Genomic DNA, 24778 nt, shown 5'->3' on the forward strand with positions numbered 1-24778 from the left:
TGATCATGATGTAAGGAAAGTTGGATCCAAATTCCAAAAAGAATTTTTTGTATTAAAAGAAAGTTATACGGTATACGTTTCATTTATAAACGGTTTTATGACAATTACGTCAATGCAGTGAACTTTATTTTAATCAACATTAAACGCGCTAACGAATCCCATTCCATGCGAATGTTTAACAACGGCAATTTTTCATCGTCTTTCAGAGCACAAAAACAGTTTTAAAACTTTAATTTGTTTGTTCATTATTTCAATTGAAATGGTTTAAAATATTTTACTTGCATAAATTGAGACCACGAAGAATGCATTAAATTTTACATCGGATTAAAATAAATGCAGAAGAAAAAGAAGAAGAGACTGCAAGAGAATGAACAAACATTGACACGATGGAGGTCGTTGGCGTCCATGACAGTCCCTTGGAAGTACTCCACCTGGGTCAGGTGGCGTTTGAACAAGCCCTCCAGCTCCAAATCTGGCTCTTTTCTGTTTTTCAAAACAAATAAAGAGGTTGAACAAGTTGAAAAATCATTTGAATAATTTTATGACATAATAAATAACTGAATTTTTAATTATAAACGGCAATAGAAACATAATGAATCGATTTCACGTTTTTGGGAGAAGAAATTTTTTTAAAATTATTCCATCTCAAAGGTATGAACTACAGAGTAACCTGTTCATTATAACAAGAACGACGCCCATGTCCTCCCTATCTTTGTGCAGAAAGTCCGACATGAAGTTCGTGACCGACTCATACGTTATGTGGCCACACAGTACAATGTGTCTACGGGATGTAGTTAAAATTAGAACACTTATTGTTAAGAATAAATGGCAATAAGTGAGTTGGCTCTTATGGTAAATATTGAGAAATTTAATGAATGAATGTCTAAATGGTGTGCGATTTAAGTTGTTCTGTGGATTTCTAAGGTGCATATTCTAACGGTTGGTTGTTAGAAGCTGCTTTGGCTAATAAGCTCTCAACGGAGTTCGTTGTGGTAAAGTGTACAAAAAGCACTAGAATAGATTTGTTAAAATGATGAAAATAAAGAAAAAACTTGAACTGAAAAGATTTTAAACGAGATTTATACGAGATTTACAGTGAAATGAAAAAAATGAATCCATAAGCTAGCATGTTTTATGATAAAGAAACAGTGATGAAGCAACAAATTTTATAGCGACTTGATATGTAAATAATATTGATTAGTAGATGTAGAAAATGATATAATGATATATAGATCTATATTTAAATTGAGAAATAACCATACAAAAATATACATACAAAAAACTACAGATTGGAAGTGAAGTCCTAGATTTAAACGAATGGTTAATAGATCAAAAGAAACGCGGTTCCAGACCGATAAATGTATGCGGAGTGCAATTTCTTGTTACAATCACAAGTCAGTACAATGGGCATCTCATCATTATTGCTATTAATATTAATGTTGTAGCTTTTATTATTATTGCCATTATTTTTATTACACTTATTATTGTTATTACCATTATTATTATTACTATGGGATTCTGATATTAACAGCAGCTGGGTAAAAGAGAGTAAGAGAATGTCAACAAACACGTCTGAAATGGCGGTAAAGATAGATAGAATGGTACAAGAGGTTGAAGGTTATTGACATGGTTTATACTCCTTCGTCAAGAGTGATGAATAGTTCTTTAAAATTCAAATATGTCTGAAACTGTTGCCAGAACATTGGAAGGGATGTAAAAGGAAATGTTAATGTTATTAACGTGGATAAATTTTGTTTTATAAATTTTTTGATTTGATGAAATAAATATTTAAATTTGTACATATCTTCAAAGAAAACGATTAGAGAGTTGTGATGGAATGGTTTTAGAATTTGAAAAATTTTGACAATTTTATTACAAATTAGGCCGTAGAAAATAGGCGATAAAGAATCATTAAAGAAACAAATTGTTATTCCAAACCAGAAAATATTTAGCTCATCATAAATGAATGAGGAAAAATCTCCAGAAGCGAAAGTAAAATAAATAAAACCACGGCGCAGAAAAAAGATACAGAAATGGGTTACATCTTACGCGGGTAACTTATATCACAAACTAACAATATTGTTAAACATTTATATCATTGCTATGTAAACTACATCGAAAAGCATTGCATTCTTTCTACATACCAAAGTAATTTTTTTTCACACGCGCGCACACGCACGCATACACACACATAAATATATAATTACAGAATGAGACAAACCAACAAGTAAACAAACAAACGAACAAGCAAACAAATGAAAAACAAACGAACGAACGAACAAACTCGGTTTAAAAACAAACAAATGAATGCGAATGAAAATCAATGCCTCCAACTGAAACATTATAGTGGCGAGGATTCTTATGTAAGTTGTTTCTGCCGTTGGTGGCGTCGGGTATGATGATAACAGTGATGAGTGACAATGAGGTGATCAAAACTCATGATGACGATTCGGATGACGATGATTACGATAATGATTATGATTGTGATAATGATGATATGACGAAAACTGTAGATAGTGACGCAGATAATAATAAAGATGACGATGACGATGACGAATTTAGGTGATAAACCGATATCCAGTAGACGACCCGCTGGATCAGACTAACGATCGTCGATCATGTTTCAAATTATTTTTCCATTTATACTTCAAATTATCTTTCTTATCGTGGCTGGTCTTAATTTCAATATCAAAAGTAAATAAATAGTAGAGAGAGAGAGAGAGAGAGAGAAAGAGAGTATTTTCAATTTTTTTAATTCTAGATCTGGATTATCTTGAAATTGTTTGTTTTTGAACTCTTTAATAAAATCATACATCTCTATTATTATTACATATATATTTGAAATAATCTTCAAATGGTCACATACCTCTCAATGATATCTTAATGACCTCTCAATGACCTCAAACTGACCTATATAAAGAAAAAAAAAGTTCACTGACTTTTTTCCACCTTCAGTTTTGTAGGCCCCTCCATATTTGCTTCTCGTTCCCAGAATGTCCATTATCTCTGGAATGAAGCTAGCAAACATGGCCTAATGGTGATGGTGAATGATGGTGATTTAGATATGATGATGATGACGATGATGGTATGGTGATGATGATGATGATGACGATGATAAAGAAGAAATAATGATGGAGGGAAGGAAGATGGCGAGATGATGAAAGGATATTATGAAGTGATGATGTTCACAACAGCTGATCGCAAAAAAGCAGGAAATCAAAGAAGACTATGATGTAGATATTTATAACTAGCTAAAGTAACAGGAGTAAAAATAATATTGCCAATGTTGCAACTGAAAGAACATGAAGATACATTTCGTGTTATCGTTTGAAAATAAGTTTTCAGTGTAGTTTTGACTTTAATATTTGACCTGAAAACAAATCACTTGTCAACAATTTGCTTGCAACATTGGGTAAATTTGATAAAAAAATTAAATTTATTAGGTCTTTAAATCAAACTTTTTCATCCATGTAAAAATTAAATCGGCCTAATAGGGTAAAATTATTTCCAACCATGTTTGAAGATAATTTTTCATTTGAAGTTCAGAAACAAAATTAAATGCATACTATTGAGCATTATTTTTTTAACAATGTTGATATTTAGGACATGTTTCAACAAACGCTCGCGACTGAAATTAAATAATTTTAAGATTTAACAAACATCTCTCTGCATTTATTGCACTGTAACCTATTTCATTTTAATTATTACTAAACTAAACAATGTTTAAAAACATCATGAATATTGTCATATCTGTTGGTATTAATGCTATGACAAATGAATCGTTGTTACGATCAATTAAATGTATTATTATCTATGTAAAGTGAACACTTTTTACAAAGTTGAAACATAATAAAATAAATAATAGATGATAGTATGCGTTCGGTAGGAATAAGATTTTCTCAGTGTACAATCAATCATATGAAGAATCCATAGATACAAAATGGATAATCTTCAATTTGTAACTTCCAAAAATAGTAAACTATGTTAATTACTAATTGAAATACTTTATCCTGTAACTAAAACTACTAATTTTAAACAGTAATCTGAGTAGATTTTGGTAACAATTTACATTTCTAAGCAATCAGATTACAATAACTACTAACGAAGCAATTTTATGCAAGTAAAAAGTTTATACTAACTAATTACCCAGATTTGAAGGTAGTCAAATTAGTATTTCTAATAACTTTTTCAAATTTTAAAACTACCATTTACTTAGTTTTTTCAAGAAGTAGTCAGATTGCAAAACAGATTAGCATATCTCGTTACTTTATCGCGTTATTGTCGCATCAATCACTCATCGCCGTGCATTTGCTGAGTGCCACATGCGAACGAGTTTCAAACAAACATACAAATAAAACGAACGACAAATCTAGATACAAAACAAAGAAAAACAAAACATACACGAGGTGAAAAAATCTTTAATGACGTGTGCATCCACTATTTAAGATTAAGTATTTTCTATTTCAAATAATTTCACGTGTAACTTTCAATTTTGGTTGGAATTTTGATTTTGAAAAAAAAATCATTTTAAGTGGCGTGATTTTCAATTGAAAGAAAAAAGATTTACCCCATATCAATCGATTGAATACATTTTACAACAGGATGATTCGACCGTGCCAATACCAAGTTAGTTCATTATTTCCAATTTTATAAGTTCATCATTCAGCCTTTTTATTAATGTATCAAACTTGCTAAGAATAGTTGTCTTTAATCACTTGATATTATGTGGCGTAATTGGAATTTTTCAGAGTTGTAAAAATGTTTGTTTTTTGAATTTCAATTACGATTTGCAAAAGTATTTAACACTGGAGAATAAAATATTGAATACAATTTCAGATATTTAAAGTTTGTGGTAAGAAACAGCTGAAATGTGACCAAAAGAAATTTTGTTTGTTAACCATGTTTTTGATCGAATCATTGGCTTCAGCAGTTGATAAGAAGTATGGAATGATAGGAGAGTTGCCAACTGTTTCACTTCACTTATGATGTTCATTTCAAGATTGTTCTGAACGATACTCATTGTCGTGCTTACGAGGTTTGTCGAATCATCGTCTACATATTTTAAAAATAATTTTTTACACAAATTTTTTAAATGAGATATAGTTTTAAACTTTATTCGTTTAAATAATCTTTCATCAATACGTAGGATATAGCAGTTATGGATTCGTTGGGTTAGTATGCAGGTTATTTTTAACAATATAAATTTAAAACTATAATTTTCTATTTTTTCGCACGCAGATAAAAATCCAGACTTTTTGTGTATCTTTGTTATAATTTTTTCATCAAATTATAAAACTTATATATTAATAAATGAAATTTTAGACATTTTTCATTAAGATGATTTTATCGAATTTAGCCAATAGTTTAAATTTGACCCTGAGCAAATCCTGCAACTTCCCATTCACCTTCAACGGTGGATTGTTCTACTCTTGTTCCAACTCACTACCTGGCATCAACAATCCTTGTGCTCTCTACATGTGTTTCACTGCTGACAGGCAGTTGTCCATCTGTCTTGATCCTTAAGGTTATTGTTACAATACTTTTATTACAAAATAAGGAATTAAATCATGGTGAATATATTCAGTAAAAAGATGAACTAAGTATATCAAAAATTATCCGAATTATTATCTCTAATGCGCAATGATTGTAGTTCTATCATACACCCGCCTACAGCGCTGCCAATGAAACAATCCTGTTGGACATTCCAACGTTTGCCAACTCAACTCCTGTCACGTCTGTCAATGGATGGATTGTCATTCAGCAGAGGATTGATGGCTCGCAGAGTTTCAACCTAAGTTGGAATGAGTACAAGGTATTTGGTATACTAAAGTTTTTCCCTAAATATTTGTTAAATTTAATTGTTTTAATAATTAAAAAGTCAGGATTTGGAACTTACTACAAAAACTTCTGGTTGGGCTTGGAGAAGATGCACCAATTAACGACATCGGCTGATTACAGGTTGAAATTTGAAGTGTTCATCTGTGGTTCTTGGTACTCCGATGAATATGATCATTTCAAGGTATGTTGATTGATTGCAAACAAATAATTTTCACACATAATTTTTTCTTTCATTCCTATGGTTATTTTTTTCAAATTTAGAATTCTCAGTACTTAAACCATTTCCAGCTAAAAAGTAGTTTTTGTTTATTTTTTTATTATGAAAACATCTCTAGATTAGTTCAAAGCTTGTAAAATATTCCCTTAATGTTTCTGGATACAGTGGGGATAAGTTCGATGTTTTGAACTACCACAACGGAATGAAGTTCTCAACCCTAGATCAGGATAACGATATACATAACAGCGGTAGTTGTTCTTCGAATTGGTGTTCAGGAAATTGGTTTCATAAATGTTACGACCAAAACATAAACGGACTATTTCGTAAATCTGGATTCAATTATAATAAAGAACCTCTCACTTACTGTAGTATGATGATCAAACGAAACGTGTAAGGAGCATGTTTATAGCACTAAATTAGTTTCGGAAGCTTTTACATCTGTCCTTAAACTGTTACCTATCTTATAATCTTTCATTCATTATCTTAATAGAAGCAAATTTTTATAGCGACTACCCTCTAGACGTGATATCTAGTTGTCTATCATGTGTTTTAAAACTTTTTGTTATCGAAGAAATTAGGGTTGAAATAATTAACACGCAATTTAAACAATTATACATGTAAAATTTTTTCAATTTAGATAATTATGATAATTTTTATAAAGATATTCAAATTTTTGACTTTTTACTACTATTATTTCTTTTAAAATGTTTAAATTTATACTATTATCTGCATTAAAAACATTAAACTATCAAATATATTTTTAATATAATTTATAAATTAGGTTAAATTTGATTCAAGTTTATTGGAATAGTTTATCTTTAAATCAAATAATTATCTTTTATTCATTTCATGTAGGGTAGGAACATCTCTTGTTATCTATATACTTACTTTTTTCAACGTGATTTCGTGCAATTTGTAACATTTTATTTCATTTAAACTTAATATAAAATCGAATAAAAATGATTAATTTTTATGTTTATACGCTTCAGTTATTTATTTGAGTCAGTGATTGAGTAATTAATGTGACTGAGTAGTAATTAATGTGATGATTCAGTAATTAATGAGATTCAATAATTAATGTAATGCAGTAATTAATGTCATTCGTACTGGCTGTGATCACATTCAAGTCTTTTTCATGTTGTTAAAATCGCTTCTTAGGGACAAACTATCAATGCTAAAATAATAAATTAATTTAAAAAATTTTAATTGTAATTACATAAATGTCATTGATCAACAATAGATTTTCTAAGATAGCAAAGAAACAAAATAATCACAAACAATGTGTCAGTGATTTTATGTACCGTATAAATCAACATATCAAATGGGAAACATAACTAACTGGTAGACATTGTGACAGTGAACACAAGACAATTTGAGCGATTGAGTTTAAAAATCAGCAACATCTGAATCGCCTATCCGGAGCCATTACAGTAAAATAACAAATAAAAACATTGCGATGTACTAACATTTGAATAGCGTTATTTCGTAGGCGAACCCGCCAAAGTGCCAACTAATGTTGCAGAAATGTTTCGTGTGAAATTATAGTGCGACATACAAATTGTTCTTTAACTCTATTTTTGAACTATAACTTCTTTAGGAATCGGAATATCAGCAAATTTAGTTGAAGCGAAAATTTCTTCTGAGAAATTTTTTTTTTTTTGAAAATTTGTATGCCCCGTAGCACTCGGAAAAGCCTTCAGCAATTAGGAATATGATTTGAAAATAACATTTGCACTGACAATTTGTCACAGGAGTTAAATTTTTTCAAATTTGAAAAAAATGTTTACTGCATTCGCGATAAGGATAAAGATGTCGCGATGGTGAAAAATTCATTGTGATTCTAATGCATTGGTTAACAAAAGTGATATAAATCTTAATGCAGGCTTGGTGCACACTGTTAAATTTAACTATTTGAGTTGGTTGAGAATAAAAAAAATTTAAAATTGTACATATAATTTTATGACAATTTTGTTATCGTAAAAATATGTTAATAATTGTATGAGTTAAAATATAATACTTGTGATAAAGTTGAAATTGTAATTAACAAAGTATGACCGTCACGATTTTTATCAAAAGAAGTAAGAGATAAACTATCAATGCTAAAATAATAAATTAATTTAAAAAATTTTAATTGTGATTACAAAAATGTCATTGATCAACAATAAATTTTCTAAGATAGCAAAAAAGCAAAATAATCACAAACAATGTGTCAATGATTTTGTGAACCTTTTAAATCAACATATCAAATTTAATGATATGTATGGAATAATAGGAGACTCAAATATCCCTATTCATAATGTTTGCAAACCTACCAAAGTACTAACCAACACAACAAACTACTGCAATTTGTTAAAGACATTGAAAATTATTGCAAAAGTTAACGTTATTTTAAACTTTGCTCTTCTAATTGCTACTTTAACGCTTTAATGGCTTTAATAGGTGCAAAACTTACACCGCTTGCTTGGAGCACCGATTTATTTTTAAAATTTTCAAAATTTTCAAATTTTTAAAACTTCATATATGGAAGTACTAACAAATGGTTTGCCATTTTAGAGACGATCTAATGCGCTTTACTTATTGTTCGAGAGATGTTTCTTAAAGCCATTTCTTAGTATAAGAAGCAAAGGGAGTTACAAAGTTTTGTAAAATTTTGCCAGGTACTAAGCACGAATCTTACAAATATTAACAATATATAACATTTTTAAAGATATTTCGGAAAACTCGCAGTAACTAATTTTAAATAATAAGTTGAAATATTTTGTTAAAATATGAAGTGGTCCATAATTTTTTTTATGGTGATCACATCATCATCAGTCAACTCGGTAGCATCAGCAGTTGATAAGAAGTATGGAATGATAGGAAAGCCAGACAACCTCATGTGTTTTGTTTCCAAACCTACCACAGTACTAACCAACATACGATCAGTGCTGCAGTGTTCTATTGAATGTGTTAACAACATCAGTTGCAACGCATTCAACTACTGGTCCAACGATGCTAGCGATTCGGCAAAACATTGCCAACTGTTTCATTTCACATCCGAGGACCAGTTCAAGATTGTTCTGAATAGAACTCATTGCAAAGCATATCGGGTTAGTTGAATGAGTTTTTATTAAATACTTTTTTAAGTTGCATTTTCAAAGTTTATCACATATCAATCGATTGAATACATTTTACAACAGGATGATTCGACCGTGCCAATACCAAGTTAGTTCATTATTTCCAAGTTTATAAGTTCGTCCTTCAGCCTTTTTATTAATGTATCAAACTTGCTAAGAATAGTTGTCTTAAAAAATGTTTTTAAAAAAAAACTTACCAAATCTTGTTGTTATGGTTACGGATGCCAACACAATTAACTTCAGCATCATTTCAAATCCTTCATCTCATTTTTTAAATTTTGAGGTTGCGCAAATTTTGAGCCTTGCAACTTCTGGTTTTGATGGCCTTTTGTCTAATGATACTTTAATAATTCTAACTGTTGTATTTAATTAATTGCTGTTTTACAAAACTCAAAAAGCAGTTATAATTATTGAGATTAATATTGTCTCCTTAAACAATTTTTCACTTCATAAATTTTTAAGATAATGGGTTCTATAGTAAGTAATGAGATTGTCATTACCTCTATTTCATTATTTTATTCTCTATGCCTGTTCGTACCTTCGTACACCGTTACTCATTCTCCTCATTCTTTAATATTGTCTTGCGTGTTGTAACTGATTCCGCGTCTGCCAGATTCTCATTTTTTATTTGAATAATTAAAAAATCAATTGAAATGAATTTTTTGAAAGCTCTTAATTACCCGCTGACCCTGAGCAAATCCTGCAACTTCCCATTCACCTACAACGGTGGATTGTTCTACTCTTGTTCCAACTCACTGCCTGGCATCAACAATACATGTGGTTTGTACATGTGTCTCACTGCTAACAGGACGTTGTCCATCTGTCTCGATCCTCAAGGTTTTATGGGTACAATACTTTTATTAAAAAATAAGGAATGAAATCATGGTAAATATATTCAGTAAAATGATAAATAAGTATAGCAAACATTTATTCTAATCCGAATAATTATCTCTTATGCGTAATGCGTAATGATAGTAGTTCTATCATGCACCAGCCTACAGCGCTGCCAATGAAACGATCTTGTTGGACTTTCCAACGTTTGCCAACTCAACTCCTGTCACGTCTGTCAATGGATGGATTGTCATTCAGCAGAGAATTGATGGCTCGCAGAGTTTCAACCAAAATTGGAACACGTACAAAGTATTTTGTGTAATAATTTTTGTAATACATGCTGAATTTTACTGTTTAAAAAATTAAGTCGGGATTTGGCATTTACTACATAAACTTCTGGTTGGGTTTGGAGAAGATGCACCAATTAACGGCATTAGCTGATTACAGGTTAAGATTTGAAGTTCTCATCTGTGGTTCTTGGTACTCCGATGAATATGATCATTTCGAGGTCTGTCAAATTTTAACCTTTAATTTCTGAAATTGATATATTTTGTCAAAATTTAAATGGCAATTTTAATTACAATGGTACCAGTAAAAATTCTAATATGACTATGAAACGTAAATATTAGAACACAATTTAAACGATAAAAATGTTGCAGGTAGGCCCAGAATTTCAGAAATACTTTCTCAACGTTTCTAGATACAGAGGAGATAAATGCGATGTTCTGAACCATCCGGATCCAAGGTTTGTTCAAAATGGAATGAAATTTTCTACCCCAGATCAAGACAACGATCCTTACGCATTATACCACTGCGCTTTTCAGTTTTCATCTGGAAGTTGGTACAACAAATGTTACTACCAGCGTCTGAATGGAGTTTATGGTTCGTCGTTTGATTACGCTTATACTCCCGCTACTCACTGCAGGATGATGGTGAAGCGGAACTTGTAGTAGTGACGAGAGATTGATTGATGATGGCTTGCAAACATTTTTTTGTCCATATTCATGAAATATACGATTCAATTTTTTAATTGTTGCAAACAATAAGTTGTCCTGAACAAATTGGTGAGCATTAGTAATGAAAAAACAATTGAAATTAAAATTATTCAACTCATCTTAAGGCCATCAGAGTTATAAAAACACCCCAGTTTAAAAAGTCCATATTAAATAAAATTTGCCCACTTTCATTAATTTTAATTAGTGCTAATAATTAAAAAAAAACATTTAGTTCAAACATTAGAATTATAAATCTATGATAGAAAGAGACATTTTTTAATATCTTAATTCTAATGTTTTGTTCTGCTCATCGATAATGTGGGTTCTGCTCGAGAGATGCATAAGCTAACATTTTTACTCTAATTAATTTTCATTATGCCGGTTTTCCCAACTTTACTTACTGCGGGATGATGATGAAGTGTAACGTGTAAGGAGCATGTTTGTAATGTTCATTCATGTTTGTAATGTTCAATCATATCATATATTCAACTTTCTTAGAGGATTTCTATTTATTTCATGCGTGATTTGTTTACACCTGTCATAGAAATGTTGTTTACCTGTCTGATAATTTTTTATTCATTTTTTCGTAGAAGAAATCTTTTCATTTTAATGTTTATGCCTTTTTGATATCATTTTTGATATAATTTTACTTTCTTTATTCATTGAAAAATTAAGTTTGGTAAATGAACATTTAAAATTATAAATGTAACCACTGATCTGTTTAGAACTATTGAACTGTAAAGTATTGAATGAATGAACATTCATCAAGTTTTTCATGCTCGAAAAATAAAAAGTTTATTTCGTTATTAATGTTAACATTAGCACTAGCCTTTTATATAACATTTATATGAATGATGATTCATAAATAAGCTATTACGAGATCATTTTTGGCTCATCAGAAAACATTGACAACACTTCTAAACTTGTGATTTTTATATGAAAATTCGTTAGATTGAAACATTTTAAAATCATTATATTACTCATTAATCTTTAGTTTCAGATACCTCTAATTACATTTTAATATATGATCATTTCTAAATATTTATTTAGACTCCCACAGTCGTTTAGTCATTATTACATTCAACGTGATCTGTGCATTCAGTAGTTTTAAAAACTTCTACAATCATTTTTATTGCTGTGTAACAAATTTTGTTCTTCCAATAATAAAATAATAAAATTATTAAGTGGAAGAAAAAGTTTTTTTTCTAATTACGATGCAATAGATAGATAGCAAGTCTATCCTGGAAATATGAATAACTGAAAACATATATCACACAGTTGATAAGAAGTATCGAATGATAGGAGAGCCAGACAACCCAATATGTTTTGCTTCCGAACCTACCACAGTACTAACCAACATACGATCCTTACTGGAATGTTCAACCATATGTTCTCATTATGCTTTTACCACTGATGATAATATCATTTGGACCGGGTTTATCTAATAATGCTAGTGATCCAGCTTAATATTGCCAACTCTTTCATTTTACTGGCAAAATTAACTGTAATAATAGCCTGAATAAAACTGATTTCATAACTTACTGGGTGGTGTTTTGTTTCAAATTTGTTGTTTCAACTTCTGAAATGAATTATTTAATATTAGCTTTGACTTGATTGAACTTTCAATACATTATAATACAACTAAGCAGGCTAAATGTTAGTGAATATTTTCGTAATCTTAAATATCTAAAATATTTTTGTCATTATTTTTGATTTTTGATAAAAAAAATGTTGAAAATGAGTTTTGAATGAGTTCAGTAAAAAAGATGAAATTTTGACAGGAAATAAACAGACTCGGCACGACAATTACACCTTAAAAATTTAACAAGGCAATTTTTCCGTCATTTGAGTTTTGACAAAAAGATTGGAATGTGTAGAACATACAGTAATTGCGTTTTTGCCTGATATTTTCTGACAACATGACATAGTAACTATAAAATCGAATAATAATTACTAATAATTAATAATAATTGGTCACGTTAGTTTTTTTCGAAGTTTCAGAAGCATGCGAGCATGTTTGGACAAGAAGCAGACTAATAAATGTTGAGAATTCGACGAATATAGCTTAAGCATTTAACACTGGAAAATAAAATATTGAATACAATTTCAGATATTTAAAGTTTGTGGTAAGAAACAGCTGAAATGTGGCCAAAAGAAATTTTGTTGTTAATCTTGTTAACGATCGAATCATTGGCATCAGCAGTTGATAAGAAGTATGAAATGATAGGAGAGCCAGACAATCCCATGTGTTTTGCTTCTGAACCTACCACAGTGCTAACCAACATACGATCCTTACTGGAATGTTCTACCAAATGTTCTCATTATGTTTCTCCCACTGATGGTAACATCACTTGCAACGCATTCAACTACGTATCCAACAATGCTAGTCAACCAGCTAAGTATTGCCAACTGTTTCATTTCACTTTCGAGGTTCATTTCAAGAATGTTCTGAACGATACTCATTGTCGTGCTTACGAGGTTTGTCGAATTATCGTCTACATATTTTAAAATAATTTTTTACACAAATTTTTTAAATGAAATCTAGTTTTAAAAATTTATTCGTTTAAATAATCTTTCATCAATACGTAGGATATTGCAGTTAGGGACTCGTTGGGTTAGTATGCAGGTTACTTTTGTAGATATAAATTTAAAACAAAATTCTTTTATTTTTGTTTTCAAACAGATAAAAACCTCAACTTTTGGCGTATGTTTAATAGTTTTGTTAATTTTTCATTAAATGTATTTGTATATTAGTTAATGACGCTTTGGACAACTGCTCTCTTTAGATAAAATTATTGAACAAATGTAGCCAATAGTTTAAATTTGACCCTGAGCAAATCCTGCAACTTCCCATTCACCTTCAACGGGGGATTGTTCTACTCTTGTTCCAACTTACTGCCTGGCATCAACAATCCTTGTGCTCTCTACATGTGTTTCACTGCTGACAGGCAGTTGTCCATCTGTCTTGATCCTCAAGGTTTATGTGCATTAATCAAAGCTTAATCTTTCATTAATTAAGCATACATTAATGAATTGATCTTTCGTGAAGTCTGATGTCTGATGAAATCCTTACAACCGTTTTGATTGGATGATAACTTTTTTTCCAATTCATTACAGCGTATAGGGTGGCCAATGAAACAATCCTGTTGGACATCCCAAATTTTGCTAACTCAACTCCTGTCACGTCTGTCAATGGATGGATTGTCATTCAGCAGAGGATTGATGGCTCGCAGAGTTTCAACCAAAATTGGGACACGTATAAAGTATGCACTTGAAAAATGAATTTTTGCCCCAAATTGTTTAGAGTTTGTAAAATTTTGCAGTTAGGATTTGGAACTTACTACAAAAACTTCTGGTTGGGCTTGGAGAAGATGCACCAGTTAACGACATCGGCTGATTACAGGTTGAGATTTGAAGTGCTTATCAGCGGTGCTTGGTACTCCGATGAATATGACCATTTCACGGTTTGTAAACTGCGTTCATGTAAATTGGCAGTATCTAATACAAGATATTTTATAAAATAAAAGTTTGTTACGACATTCCGACTTTTATTTGTTTTTACTATTATTTTTTACTAAAATCTATCATATTCAATAACAACTTTTTTTAAAATGGCAAATTAAGTGATATTTAAAAAAAATTAAATTTAATTTTCAATTTTCTAAAAATAACTCATTCATAACTACAAAAATTGAAAATTTTAAACAATTCTAGATAAATTCGGAGTTTGAAAAATATTCCCTCAAAGTTTCTGGACACAGTGGAGATGAGAAAAATAATATGGACTACCACAATGGTATGAAGTTTTCAACACCCGATCAAGATAACGATCAGTATCCCGGCTTCAACTGCGCTCTGCTGTGGTCGTCCGGAAATTGGTTCAATTATTGTTTATATCAAAATATGAATGGTGTTTATGACTCTCATGGTTTGGATTATATAAGTTACTATATTACTTACTGTAGAATGATGGTGAAGCGTAACGTGTAAGTGGCATGTTTGTGAGTATTATCATTCATATCATATACTCAGTTGTTAAGGTGATTTCAAATATTAAAACTATTTCAAGCCTGTTCTAACAGTTATTACGAAAATGCGTTGCCACGTTATAACATTTTTTTTAAATTTATTTAACAACCATATGTTTATCAACTATGAATTTTTCGGTGAATTTTTGTGCAACGTGTTATGTTAATTGCTTTCAAAAGTTTTTATTTATGAATTAAACTAAAACAAATGGAGGATTGAATTTAAACGGCCATGCAAGCTTTTGATAAGTTAAAATATGTTAGGATTGCAATGAGAAATCAAGTTTGAGACAAAAAACTGTTTAGGCTCAAGCAATAATAATAACATAATAATAATAGTAATAATAATAATAATAAATTCAATATCACCGTTTTTATTATAATCTTAGATAACATGAACAATTCATATATATTCTATATCAGCTTTTCTATAGTCACATATTCTATACATATATATATATATATATATATATATATATATATATATATATATATATATATATATAATGTGTAACTTATGCCTATTTTTCTATGTTCATTTCATGTAGAAGAAGAACATCTATTAGCAACTGTGCTTTTTTATACGTGAAATTTGTGCAACTTGTAACTTGTAACTGTGTGTTGTGTTGTTTGTGAATGCTGAGTGTGTTGTGTGTGTGTGTTAATGTGTGTGAGTTGTGTGTATGTGTGTTGTTACATGTTCTGTACAACGTACTCAAAATTAACAATGCTAAATTACACATCAAAATTTTGTCTCCAGCAAAATAACAATGAAAGAAGAAAGAGTGAATCTTCCAACCTGCCACTGTGTACGTTGTGTGTGTGCGTGTGTGTCACATCACAGTGCACATGCGTGATTGTTTGTGTATGTGCATGCACACGTGTGTGTGAGGGTACTAAACATGTTTATGTGCATGTGTGTGTGTTTTTATGTGCGTGTGTGTGCACCCATACACAGTTGCATTGTAATTAGTTGGTTGGACTAGGAAATCGGGACCATGAAATTTTGACGGCTTTAATTAAGGACGAGCAAACTAGTGAGACATCCCACGTTTACTGAATATTGCTTCAAGAAGGAATGAAAATGTTAAACAAGTTTGGACACGCCACAAACAAACAAGTTTTTTGTAGGGCAGAAATTGAGCATTAGTATTTGAATTTCGAGAAATATATCTTGAATGTTAAATCTTTTATTTAATTAAATTAAAATTTAAAATGTGGTTCTCAACGTTTTTATTGATTATTTTGATTACTTCGGTATCGTCATCAGTCAACTCGTTAGCGTCAGCAGCAGTTGGCATGAAGTATGGAATGATAGGAGAGCCAGACAATCACATGTGTTTTGTTTCCCAACCTACCACTGTACTAACCAACATACGATCCTTACTGGAATGTTCTTCCAAATGTTCTCATTATGTTTTTCCCACTGATGGTAACATCACTTGCAACGCATTCAACTACGTATCCAACAATGCTAGTCATCCAGCTAAGTACTGCCAACTGTTTCATTTCACTAACAAGACAAGTTGTAGAATTACTCTTAATAAAACACTTTGCAAAGCATATAGAGTTAGTTATTTAATTTTGTTTAAAGTAGAAAATTCTCTTTTATTGCTTGAATTATCTTTTTAATAGCAATTTTTTATTTCATTTCTACATCTTTTCTCATTCAGTTAAATTTTCATTGCAGGATACCACGAGCAATGAAGCATTGTGTTAGTGATTCTTATAATACATTATTTGCTCAATCTTTCATTACCTTAACTAATTGTTTAATAAATTAAATTAAAAGTAGCTAGTTAAAGTTTTTGAATTTTTGACGATTTCCTTTTGAATAGTGAATTAATGTAGAATGTGCCACTATATGTTAATTGAACAATTTCTAACGAATGTTGGTTCAATATTTTTTCAGTATTTCTCTATTCAAAAATGATGTTTTTTAAGCAACAAATTATCCTCTGACCCTGAACAAATCCTGCAACTTCCCGTTCACCTTCAACGGTGGATTGTTCTACTCTTGTTCCAACTCACTACCTGGCATCAGCAATCCTTGTGCTCTCTACATGTGTCTCACTGCTAACAGGCAGTTGTCCATCTGTCTTGATCCTCAAGGTTTTTGATAAATTATTTGTAAATTTTTGACGAATATATTTTTAAAAAATGTAGAAAGAAATTGATAAAAATTTTTTCACCGGAACATATAAACATCTTTTTTTAAATTTTTATTGCATATTAGCCTACAGTGCTGCTAATGAAACGATCATGTTGAACATTCCAAAGTTTTCTAACCCAACTCCTGTCACGTCTGTCAATGGATGGATTGTCATTCAGCAGAGGATTGATGGCTCGCAGAGTTTCAACCAAAATTGGAACACGTACAAAGTATTTTGTGTAAAAAATTTTGTCAATACATGCTGAATTTTACTGTTTAAAAATTAAGTCAGGATTTGGCATTTACTACATAAACTTCTGGTTGGGTTTGGAGAAGATGCACCAATTAACGGCATTAGCTGATTACAGGTTAAGATTTGAAGTTCTCATCAGTGGTTCTTGGTACTCCGATGAATATGATCATTTCAAGGTCTGTCAAATTTTAACCTTTAATTTCTGAAATTGATTTATTTTGTCAAAATTTAAATGGCAATTTTAATTACAATGGTACCTGTAAAAATTCTAATATGACTATGAAACGTAAATATTACAACACAATTTAAACGATAAAAATGTTGCAGGTAGGCACAGAATTTCAGAAATACTTTCTCAACGTTTCTGGATACAGAGGAGATAAATGCGATATTCTGAACCATCCGAACCCAAAGTTTGTTCAAAATGGAATGAACTTTTCTACCCCAGATCAAGACAACGATCCTTACGCAACATACCACTGCGCTTTTAAGTATTCCTCTGGGAATTGGTACAACAAATGTTACTACCAGCGTCTGAATGGAGTTTATGGTTCATCGTTTGATTACGCTTATTCTCCCGCTACTCACTGCAGGATGATGGTGAAACGTAACTTGTTGTAGGAACATTGATTAATGTTCATTGGTCAACATTTTTTCATTCATATATATGAGATACACCATTCTATTTTTTTTATTAATTAACGATTGGTTTTGAACAAATTTTTGAACATAATAATGAAAACATTTAAAATTTATACTGATAGTTTTAAATAGTGGCAGATTATTATTCTTCAATTGTTAATATACAAGGTATATAAATAATAAATATGTTTTTTACACGAAGAAATATTTAATTCTGATCGAGTTTACAGCCAGGACTACATATACCTAAAACATAAACATTCATTGTTGATGACGTGGCACGTTGTTCTTGGCTCTCGTACATTTCGTATTTTTTCGGGTTAGTAGTATTCGTTTTCGTTGGGAATTAAACATTTTTGCATTGTTTTGTCTCCTGGAATTTGATTTTATTAAATTTATCAGTTTTTGTTTCTCAATCACAACTAGAAGTTTGTTGAAAGTTTTGCGGTTATGCCTTTTAGGGGAAATTACCTCGTTTCGGTCACTTCTATTGGAATTATTTCATGTTTTAGCTAATTATGGCTGACGAAAAGGTTAAAGCAACAAGAGGCAGTGCTTTAAAATCTGATTTCTCTGATGTTTTATATTGTTTATGCAACAATTTTAATGCCAATTTGCCAGAGAATTTCACGCGAATGTCAAATGAATTTAAAAACCTAAAACGCTTTTATGACGATAGCGTCAAACTTTTGGATGGATTTCGTTTTCTCATCCAACCTGTTATAACTAAAAGTGATATTAGTGAGATTAAAAAATTATCAGATATCACAACTGCTGTCAAGGATGATATCCATGCTCTGCTGAATCGCACATTCAAACTTAACGGCCAGTGAATCAATGAACCTGACTCATTTGAAAAATCAGTTGATTTTAAGATAGAACTCAAAGAGTCATGTTCGGGTTTTGTCAAAAGGAGTATAGACTCCGTTAGCAATGACGTCAAGTCTGTTCAGCGATTCCTTGATGTCGCTAATGACATCAGGGCAAAAGTAAACTTTAATGCTATTTTTAATCCTGCTGAGACTGATGGCAAGGACAAGAACACCATTTTGTCGGTTGTCAATAAGCCGACCGGTGATTCTATCAAAGCTGATGATACCTTAAAATCTCACAGACAGTGTCATAGAGTCGCTGGCACTTTACGTCCTATTCATGTTAAATTAGCGTGAAGTTTTTTGGCGCGGGTTTATGAATGAATGTTTCATGTGCGTGTATTGGTTGGTTTGTGTGCTTGTTCTACGCATGTTCTATACATACCAGCATGCAGGTCTGGTATGCATGCTGGTAAGACGTTGTATAAACTGGTTTTGTATGCATGCTGGTGGAATGTATGTGAATGGGTTTTACATGAATTGTATGGTGAGAGTATAGTGAGTTAATTTGAGAGTGTATAATTGCTCATGTGAATGAATATATAAGTATTTTGCGACAATTGTTTTTCAGATAGTTTTTCAAAGTTAGTTTTTAAGTTAGTTTTTGGTAGAGTGTTTGCTGTAGTTTTTGGAAGTAGTTGGTTCCTGGCGTGTTAGGTTTTGGTCATTTTGGTAATTGGTGATATTGTTCTGCAGGTTAGTTCTGAATTTAGTTAACTTGGAGGGCACACTCAGTGTGGTTGTTACCTCTGCACATTTTTCTCCACCAAAGTGTTGTGTTGTATTGTTCGCCGTTGTTCCATATGTTGGAACTGAACACTGGATCTTTTACGTAACATCTAAGTTTTTCAAAATAGAAATCTTGTATTTTCTTTATCATCTCACATATGATCACACTGGAACAATTGTATCTCTCAATAATTTCCTTTTCTTGGTCTCTGGAGATTCTCTCTTTCTCTGATGCCTGCGATAACTGTAACAAGATCATCAGGTATGTCCGGTTCGTGGATATCATCCTTAGATATTTTTGAAAAATATTCGTCCTGAAGTCATCAACATCACTCCAGAATTTACATAAATATTCTTTAGTCACTTCAGACTCGACGAAACTTGCAATGGCTGACATATTTAAAACTTCTTCAGAAATTTATCGCCACAGTTTGTTAGGGCGTGTAAGCAGTGAATTCGAACGAAATGCGTTTACAATTCCTCATTTATACCAGTTTTTATAAAGAATATTTTTTACAATAATTTTACAATCTACAAAATATCGACTGCTGATAATTCGTTGGTGGACTCCATTACAATATTTCCCGCTCTTGGATGGCTAACTTAACACACCAAAAAACAAAGAAAATACTTCCCTCCAAGTTAATTTCCTGATTTTAACAAAAATCCTAACGATAATTTCAAATAAGTTTCATTGGTTCGGTATTTAACATTCCCACGTTGAAAACGCTTCCGAGGTCAACTCACAAGTAGTGCAACACGAGCCCAGCGACACAGTATACGATTACATCAACGACCTCATCTCGACCCTCCATTACAAATTTCCCACTTGTCATGATTTTGTCAGAGTTTTTCTCTTAGACAAGCTGTAACGTACACAGGACCACATATACTGTTGCACTCATATACATGCATGTAATTAGTCCATCCTCCTTGAACCGTTTAAAAAGAGAAAATTGAATACATCAAATAAATAAATACATCATGCTCATCAATCTTCTTAAAATAGCGACACTAGTAGAAAGGCAGGGAATATAAAATGGCGCATCTGTTTTATGTAATTAAATGTTTGAGAACGAGACGAAAAACAAGTTTACATAAATAAATTTATTGAACCTCTCACGCACGATGACGACTAAACCAACAACTCAACAGCCTTGCATAAGAACAGAAAAAAAAGAAAAAATGTAATAAAAAATATCATCCAGTCTTGATGTAGATGGATATATGTACATATATTCATGAATTATACACGTATACAAACAGTTGCGAATTAGGTAAAGTTATATATCATGTATATATATACATACACACATGTTCATGAATACATGTATACACACAATTACGTACAACACATACATAAACAAAGACAATTTTCAGTGTCCTATATTAACGAATCTATAGACAAAAACATTATTGACACACATTCTGGCAAACATAAATACATTGAGAGAAAGAGAGGGAGAAAGAGAGAGAGAGAGAGAGAAAGATTGAGAGAGCAGACTAGAGAGGAGGTTTTCTGCCACTGGACATCCTCAAATTCCTTTCTAGTTCGTACTGCCGCAGGTCAGTCCGCTGCAAGAAAGCCATCCTCTCCAAATACCTAGGAATAGGTAGTGATGTGTTGTGATGTAGTGATGTGTTGTGATGCCATTGATGTAACGCGATGATCAAATGCTGATGCGATACAGACGAGTTAATGTAATGTAATTTACTAGGGGCAATGTTACAAAATGTAACAATGAACATTTGAAATGAAAAAAAAAACTGTATGATCAATCCACATAAACAAATAAAAAATTCTCCGCATAACATATACTGTGCCCCTCAAATACAATCAAGCTAACTCATGATACGAAGCTACAAGATGATAAAATGGATAAAAAGATGAATAAAAATTAGTGAAAGAATGAATGAAAAATAAAATAAACCAACCCGTTTTTCCCCCTATTATGTTGCTGCAACTCCTCCTCAATGCCTTCATCCTTTCTGAATCCAATCCAATCCAGTTTCGATTTGTCCTAATCATTATTAGAGCGGGTTGGTTGGTACTAATCCACTCTATCACTCATTCATTATAACAACATTCTAGTGCACACAGAAATAGGCACAAACACACAGACAAACACACAGACAAACTCACACACACACAAACATACCAGCACACTCATCTTTGGCTTCTTTTGAAAATTTTCAAGCAAGCTGTTCAGTCCACCGGATGGTCGTTTTGGCCTGTTGTGATGATGAGGATGATGATGATGATGATAGTGATGTGAGGACGATAATGATGATGATAGAGATGGGATAGTGATGATAACTCGGGTGATAAAAATGATGACAGATGATGATGACGACAATTTGAATGCAACAACAACAGCAACGCAATTACTATGTTATCATATTAGTAGCGAAACAGCATTAAATAACATTGAAATAATATTAAAGCAAGAATAAAAATACAAAAAAAATTTTTTGTTGACTTTACGTACCCTGGTAATTTGGAAAAAACTGAAGATGAAGATGGTGGTGCTGCTGCTGATGTTTTCAAAGTTGTACTTGATGATGTTGACGACGATGACGCTGATGACGTTGTCAGGGCTGATGATGACGACGACGACGATGATGACGTAGATGTTAATGGTGTTATCAATGATGACGTCACAGATGACGTTGTTGACAATTTTTTGGCCTCCTTTGAATCGGCATCGACTTCAGTAGCCACTCTGATGAATATGATAATGATGATGACGACGATGAGTTGATGAAGAAGTGATGATGATAGTGGTGGAGGTGATGACGATGATTTGGTAATCATCACCATCACCAGTAGCGTTAACATAATCATCACCATCATAGCTGGAAGTGTCAACAGCAACTTCACACCATCAACAAAAACATCACCATAACTAACTTCACTGTTTCACCAGCAAAGTTAAATTCTTTGACAATTGTAACTTTCTGTAGTAAAATGTTTCAATATAAACAAAGAATATCAATTACATAGTAAAAATTCCATAGAAAGTTTTTTTACATAAAAATCCATAAAACACTTGGAATATCATAAAATAAAATTTAGCAATAAATGTTAATCTTGAATATAAAGGCTCAGAACAAAAAATATATACATATCTCTCAAATATTTCAAAAATGAAATGAAATTATTAAAAATTAAAATCCCAAATAACCTCATTGTTAGTCTTTTTGGTAGGGCCCCCTACATCTTTCAAGAAATCAGCCCACAGACTGTCCGACTTTCGCTTACTTTCTTCGTCATTTTTCAACTTAATAGAATTTTTTTTCACTTTTTGAACGTAGCATAGCAGATAAAATTAGAAAACACAGATCCCAAAACAAACAACCATGAAGCCAAACACAACACACACAACAACACAGCACAAAACCACACATCTGCTAACATCATAGTACTAAACAACACTTAACAACATACATACATTTTGTGAAGCTTCTTCTTTAGATATATCTTCATTGTCGATGTTCTTTAACGGTTTACTCCTTAAAAAACAAAATGTTATAAAATGAATACCCACACACACACACACACACACACACACACACACACACACACACACACACACACACACACACACACACACACACACACACACATATATATACAAACACACACACACAAAGAATTTAAATGAAAACGCATCAAAATGCCTAGTTTTTTATTATATTATCAAAAAATGTTGTTGCACAATTAAAAAATCACTTGCTGCCAATTATAAGTAGTAAAGAATAAATTTTCTAATAAATAAATAAATTAATTAATTAATAAATAATAAATAAACTTACTTCGTTGTACATTTCTTCTGTAACTTTTTTTGCCTACACCCCCTTCCATTTTTTTTAGCAGCAGCATCAGCAACATCCCCATTGTCATCTTTAACGTCATCATCATTTGCAAACAATGCACTTTCATCCTCTCCTGAATTCTCTTCCTCACTAGCTAGAACACCCTCTGGATAGAGAAAAATCAATTAAAAATTTAAAAAGTTTATCTCTTATTTTTAATTTGTATTATAAATAATATAATCTTAATGAAATTTCGAAGACAATTAATAGTTCTATTAAATGAAAAACTGACAATGGAGTGAATTGAATTAAAATTAAAGTCCCAGCATTCCAGATTTTAAAAATTTGGATTTTATTTAATTTTAATTAATTTAAATTTAGAGTGAAAACATAGAAAAAATCTCACCTGTCGGCACATAATCCTCATCGTCGGAGTCCGAGCTGAAATCTTCCTCATCTACAACATTCGGCATTTTAATTTAGAAATACTTACCTATTAATGATGATTATTAACCTAAGTAAGTAAAGCAATGCAATCTAACTTTACTAAATTTATTACATTAAATTTCAAAAATAATTTATTTGATTTTATATTGAAAGTATTCAGCAAGTTAAAATATAAATATAAAAATATATATAAATATATATATTTAAATATATATTTCTAAACAAATTATTTTTGAATGAATTATGTCCGAGTTTTAATTTGACGAAATGCCCAAAATCAATAATACCGTGCGTATAGTTAGACAAAGAACACTATTTAAATGCAGCTAAATAAAGTTTTTATGGAAAGATTGTAGCATTTTATTAATAAGTTAAAATTGTAAATTGTCATATTAAAAAAATAGAACAATAGTATATACATATAGTATATACTCTCTATATATGTAAATAGTATTTAAAGATTTAAATGTTGAAATTTAAAAAAAAACCATTATGCCATTATTTGACATTTTTATTGTGATATAAATGCTATTAATAAAAAATTTTGTTTTTTTTTTTAAATTTGAAATACAAAATCTAGATGTTCTTTCAATATTTAAAATGATAATTGTTTTTTCTATATAAATATAATAAAAAATTTTGTTTTTTTTTATAATTTGAAATACAAAATCTAGATGTTCTTTCAATATTTAAAATGATAATTGTTTTTTCTATATAAATATATATGGAATATTTTATTCATTGAATTAGAAATTTGAAGATGTATTAGGTGTGTTCGTTTTCTACTTCAGGGCATGTGTTGTCGTGTGCTTAATATCTATCCAATTTCATTGCTTTTTGAA

The 24778-nt window shown here is 31.1% G+C and overlaps 7 protein-coding genes across 7 annotated transcripts in view; 4 read left to right on the forward strand and 3 right to left on the reverse strand.

Moving 5' to 3' along the window:
• Positions 1-3515, reverse strand: part of HELRODRAFT_174673 (hypothetical protein) — a gene marked incomplete at both ends in the record, with an annotated part of 4785 nt that extends 1270 nt beyond the window's left edge. The window contains 4 exons of the mRNA XM_009022108.1: positions 378-483; positions 671-781; positions 2940-3031; positions 3459-3515. Of these exons, the coding sequence (XP_009020356.1) occupies positions 378-483; positions 671-781; positions 2940-3031; positions 3459-3515 (366 nt within the window). The remainder of the gene's footprint in view (positions 1-377; positions 484-670; positions 782-2939; positions 3032-3458) is intronic.
• Positions 3516-5746: 2231 nt separating this feature from the next.
• HELRODRAFT_81478 (hypothetical protein) lies at positions 5747-6449 on the forward strand (the record flags this gene model as incomplete). Its single annotated transcript, XM_009022109.1, has 3 exons — positions 5747-5812; positions 5879-6019; positions 6174-6449. Coding segments are annotated over 3 exons (483 nt in total), but the record flags the coding sequence as incomplete, so codon positions are not given.
• A 2374-nt stretch (positions 6450-8823) lies between these two features.
• HELRODRAFT_174675 (hypothetical protein) lies at positions 8824-10952 on the forward strand (the record flags this gene model as incomplete). Its single annotated transcript, XM_009022110.1, has 6 exons — positions 8824-9144; positions 9235-9259; positions 9841-10008; positions 10166-10311; positions 10370-10510; positions 10662-10952. The coding sequence occupies 6 exons, from the start codon at positions 8824-8826 to the stop codon at positions 10950-10952; spliced, it is 1092 nt and encodes a 363-aa protein (XP_009020358.1).
• A 3200-nt stretch (positions 10953-14152) lies between these two features.
• HELRODRAFT_135982 (hypothetical protein) lies at positions 14153-14915 on the forward strand (the record flags this gene model as incomplete). The annotated part of the gene is made up of 3 exons (XM_009022111.1): positions 14153-14260; positions 14321-14461; positions 14712-14915. Coding segments are annotated over 3 exons (453 nt in total), but the record flags the coding sequence as incomplete, so codon positions are not given.
• A 2426-nt stretch (positions 14916-17341) lies between these two features.
• HELRODRAFT_135734 (hypothetical protein) lies at positions 17342-17988 on the forward strand (the record flags this gene model as incomplete). The annotated part of the gene is made up of 3 exons (XM_009022112.1): positions 17342-17407; positions 17466-17610; positions 17762-17988. Coding segments are annotated over 3 exons (438 nt in total), but the record flags the coding sequence as incomplete, so codon positions are not given.
• Positions 17989-18962: 974 nt separating this feature from the next.
• On the reverse strand, positions 18963-20070 carry HELRODRAFT_174678 (hypothetical protein; the record flags this gene model as incomplete). The annotated part of the gene is made up of 3 exons (XM_009022113.1): positions 18963-19171; positions 19330-19390; positions 19663-20070. 3 exons carry the CDS (start codon positions 20068-20070, stop codon positions 18963-18965), a joined length of 678 nt encoding a protein of 225 aa, XP_009020361.1.
• Positions 20071-20761: 691 nt separating this feature from the next.
• Positions 20762-24225, reverse strand: HELRODRAFT_192237 (hypothetical protein). The gene is made up of 10 exons (XM_009022114.1): positions 24117-24225; positions 23896-24013; positions 23490-23655; positions 23126-23186; positions 22859-22954; positions 22588-22631; positions 22163-22399; positions 21833-21905; positions 21609-21694; positions 20762-21276 (listed from the first exon to the last, which is right to left on the reverse strand). The coding sequence occupies exons 2-10, from the start codon at positions 23960-23962 to the stop codon at positions 21177-21179; spliced, it is 930 nt and encodes a 309-aa protein (XP_009020362.1). The 5' UTR covers positions 23963-24013; positions 24117-24225; the 3' UTR covers positions 20762-21176.
• Positions 24226-24778: the final 553 nt, after the last annotated feature.

Source organism: Helobdella robusta, assembly GCF_000326865.2.
Source record: "Helobdella robusta unplaced genomic scaffold HELROscaffold_30, whole genome shotgun sequence".
Lineage (NCBI taxonomy): Eukaryota > Metazoa > Annelida > Clitellata > Rhynchobdellida > Glossiphoniidae > Helobdella > Helobdella robusta.

Coding starts and splice junctions, on each gene's coding strand:
- HELRODRAFT_192237 (XM_009022114.1), bottom strand. CDS start 23,962: ATGCCGAATGTTGTAGATGAGGAAGATTTCAGCTCGGACTCCGACGAT. Junction 23,656..23,895: donor TGAGGATTATGTGCCGACAG/GTGAGATTTTTT, acceptor TTCTCTATCCAG/AGGGTGTTCTAGCTAGTGAG. Junction 21,695..21,832: donor AGCCAAAGATGAGTGTGCTG/GTATGTTTGTGT, acceptor AATAATGATTAG/GACAAATCGAAACTGGATTG.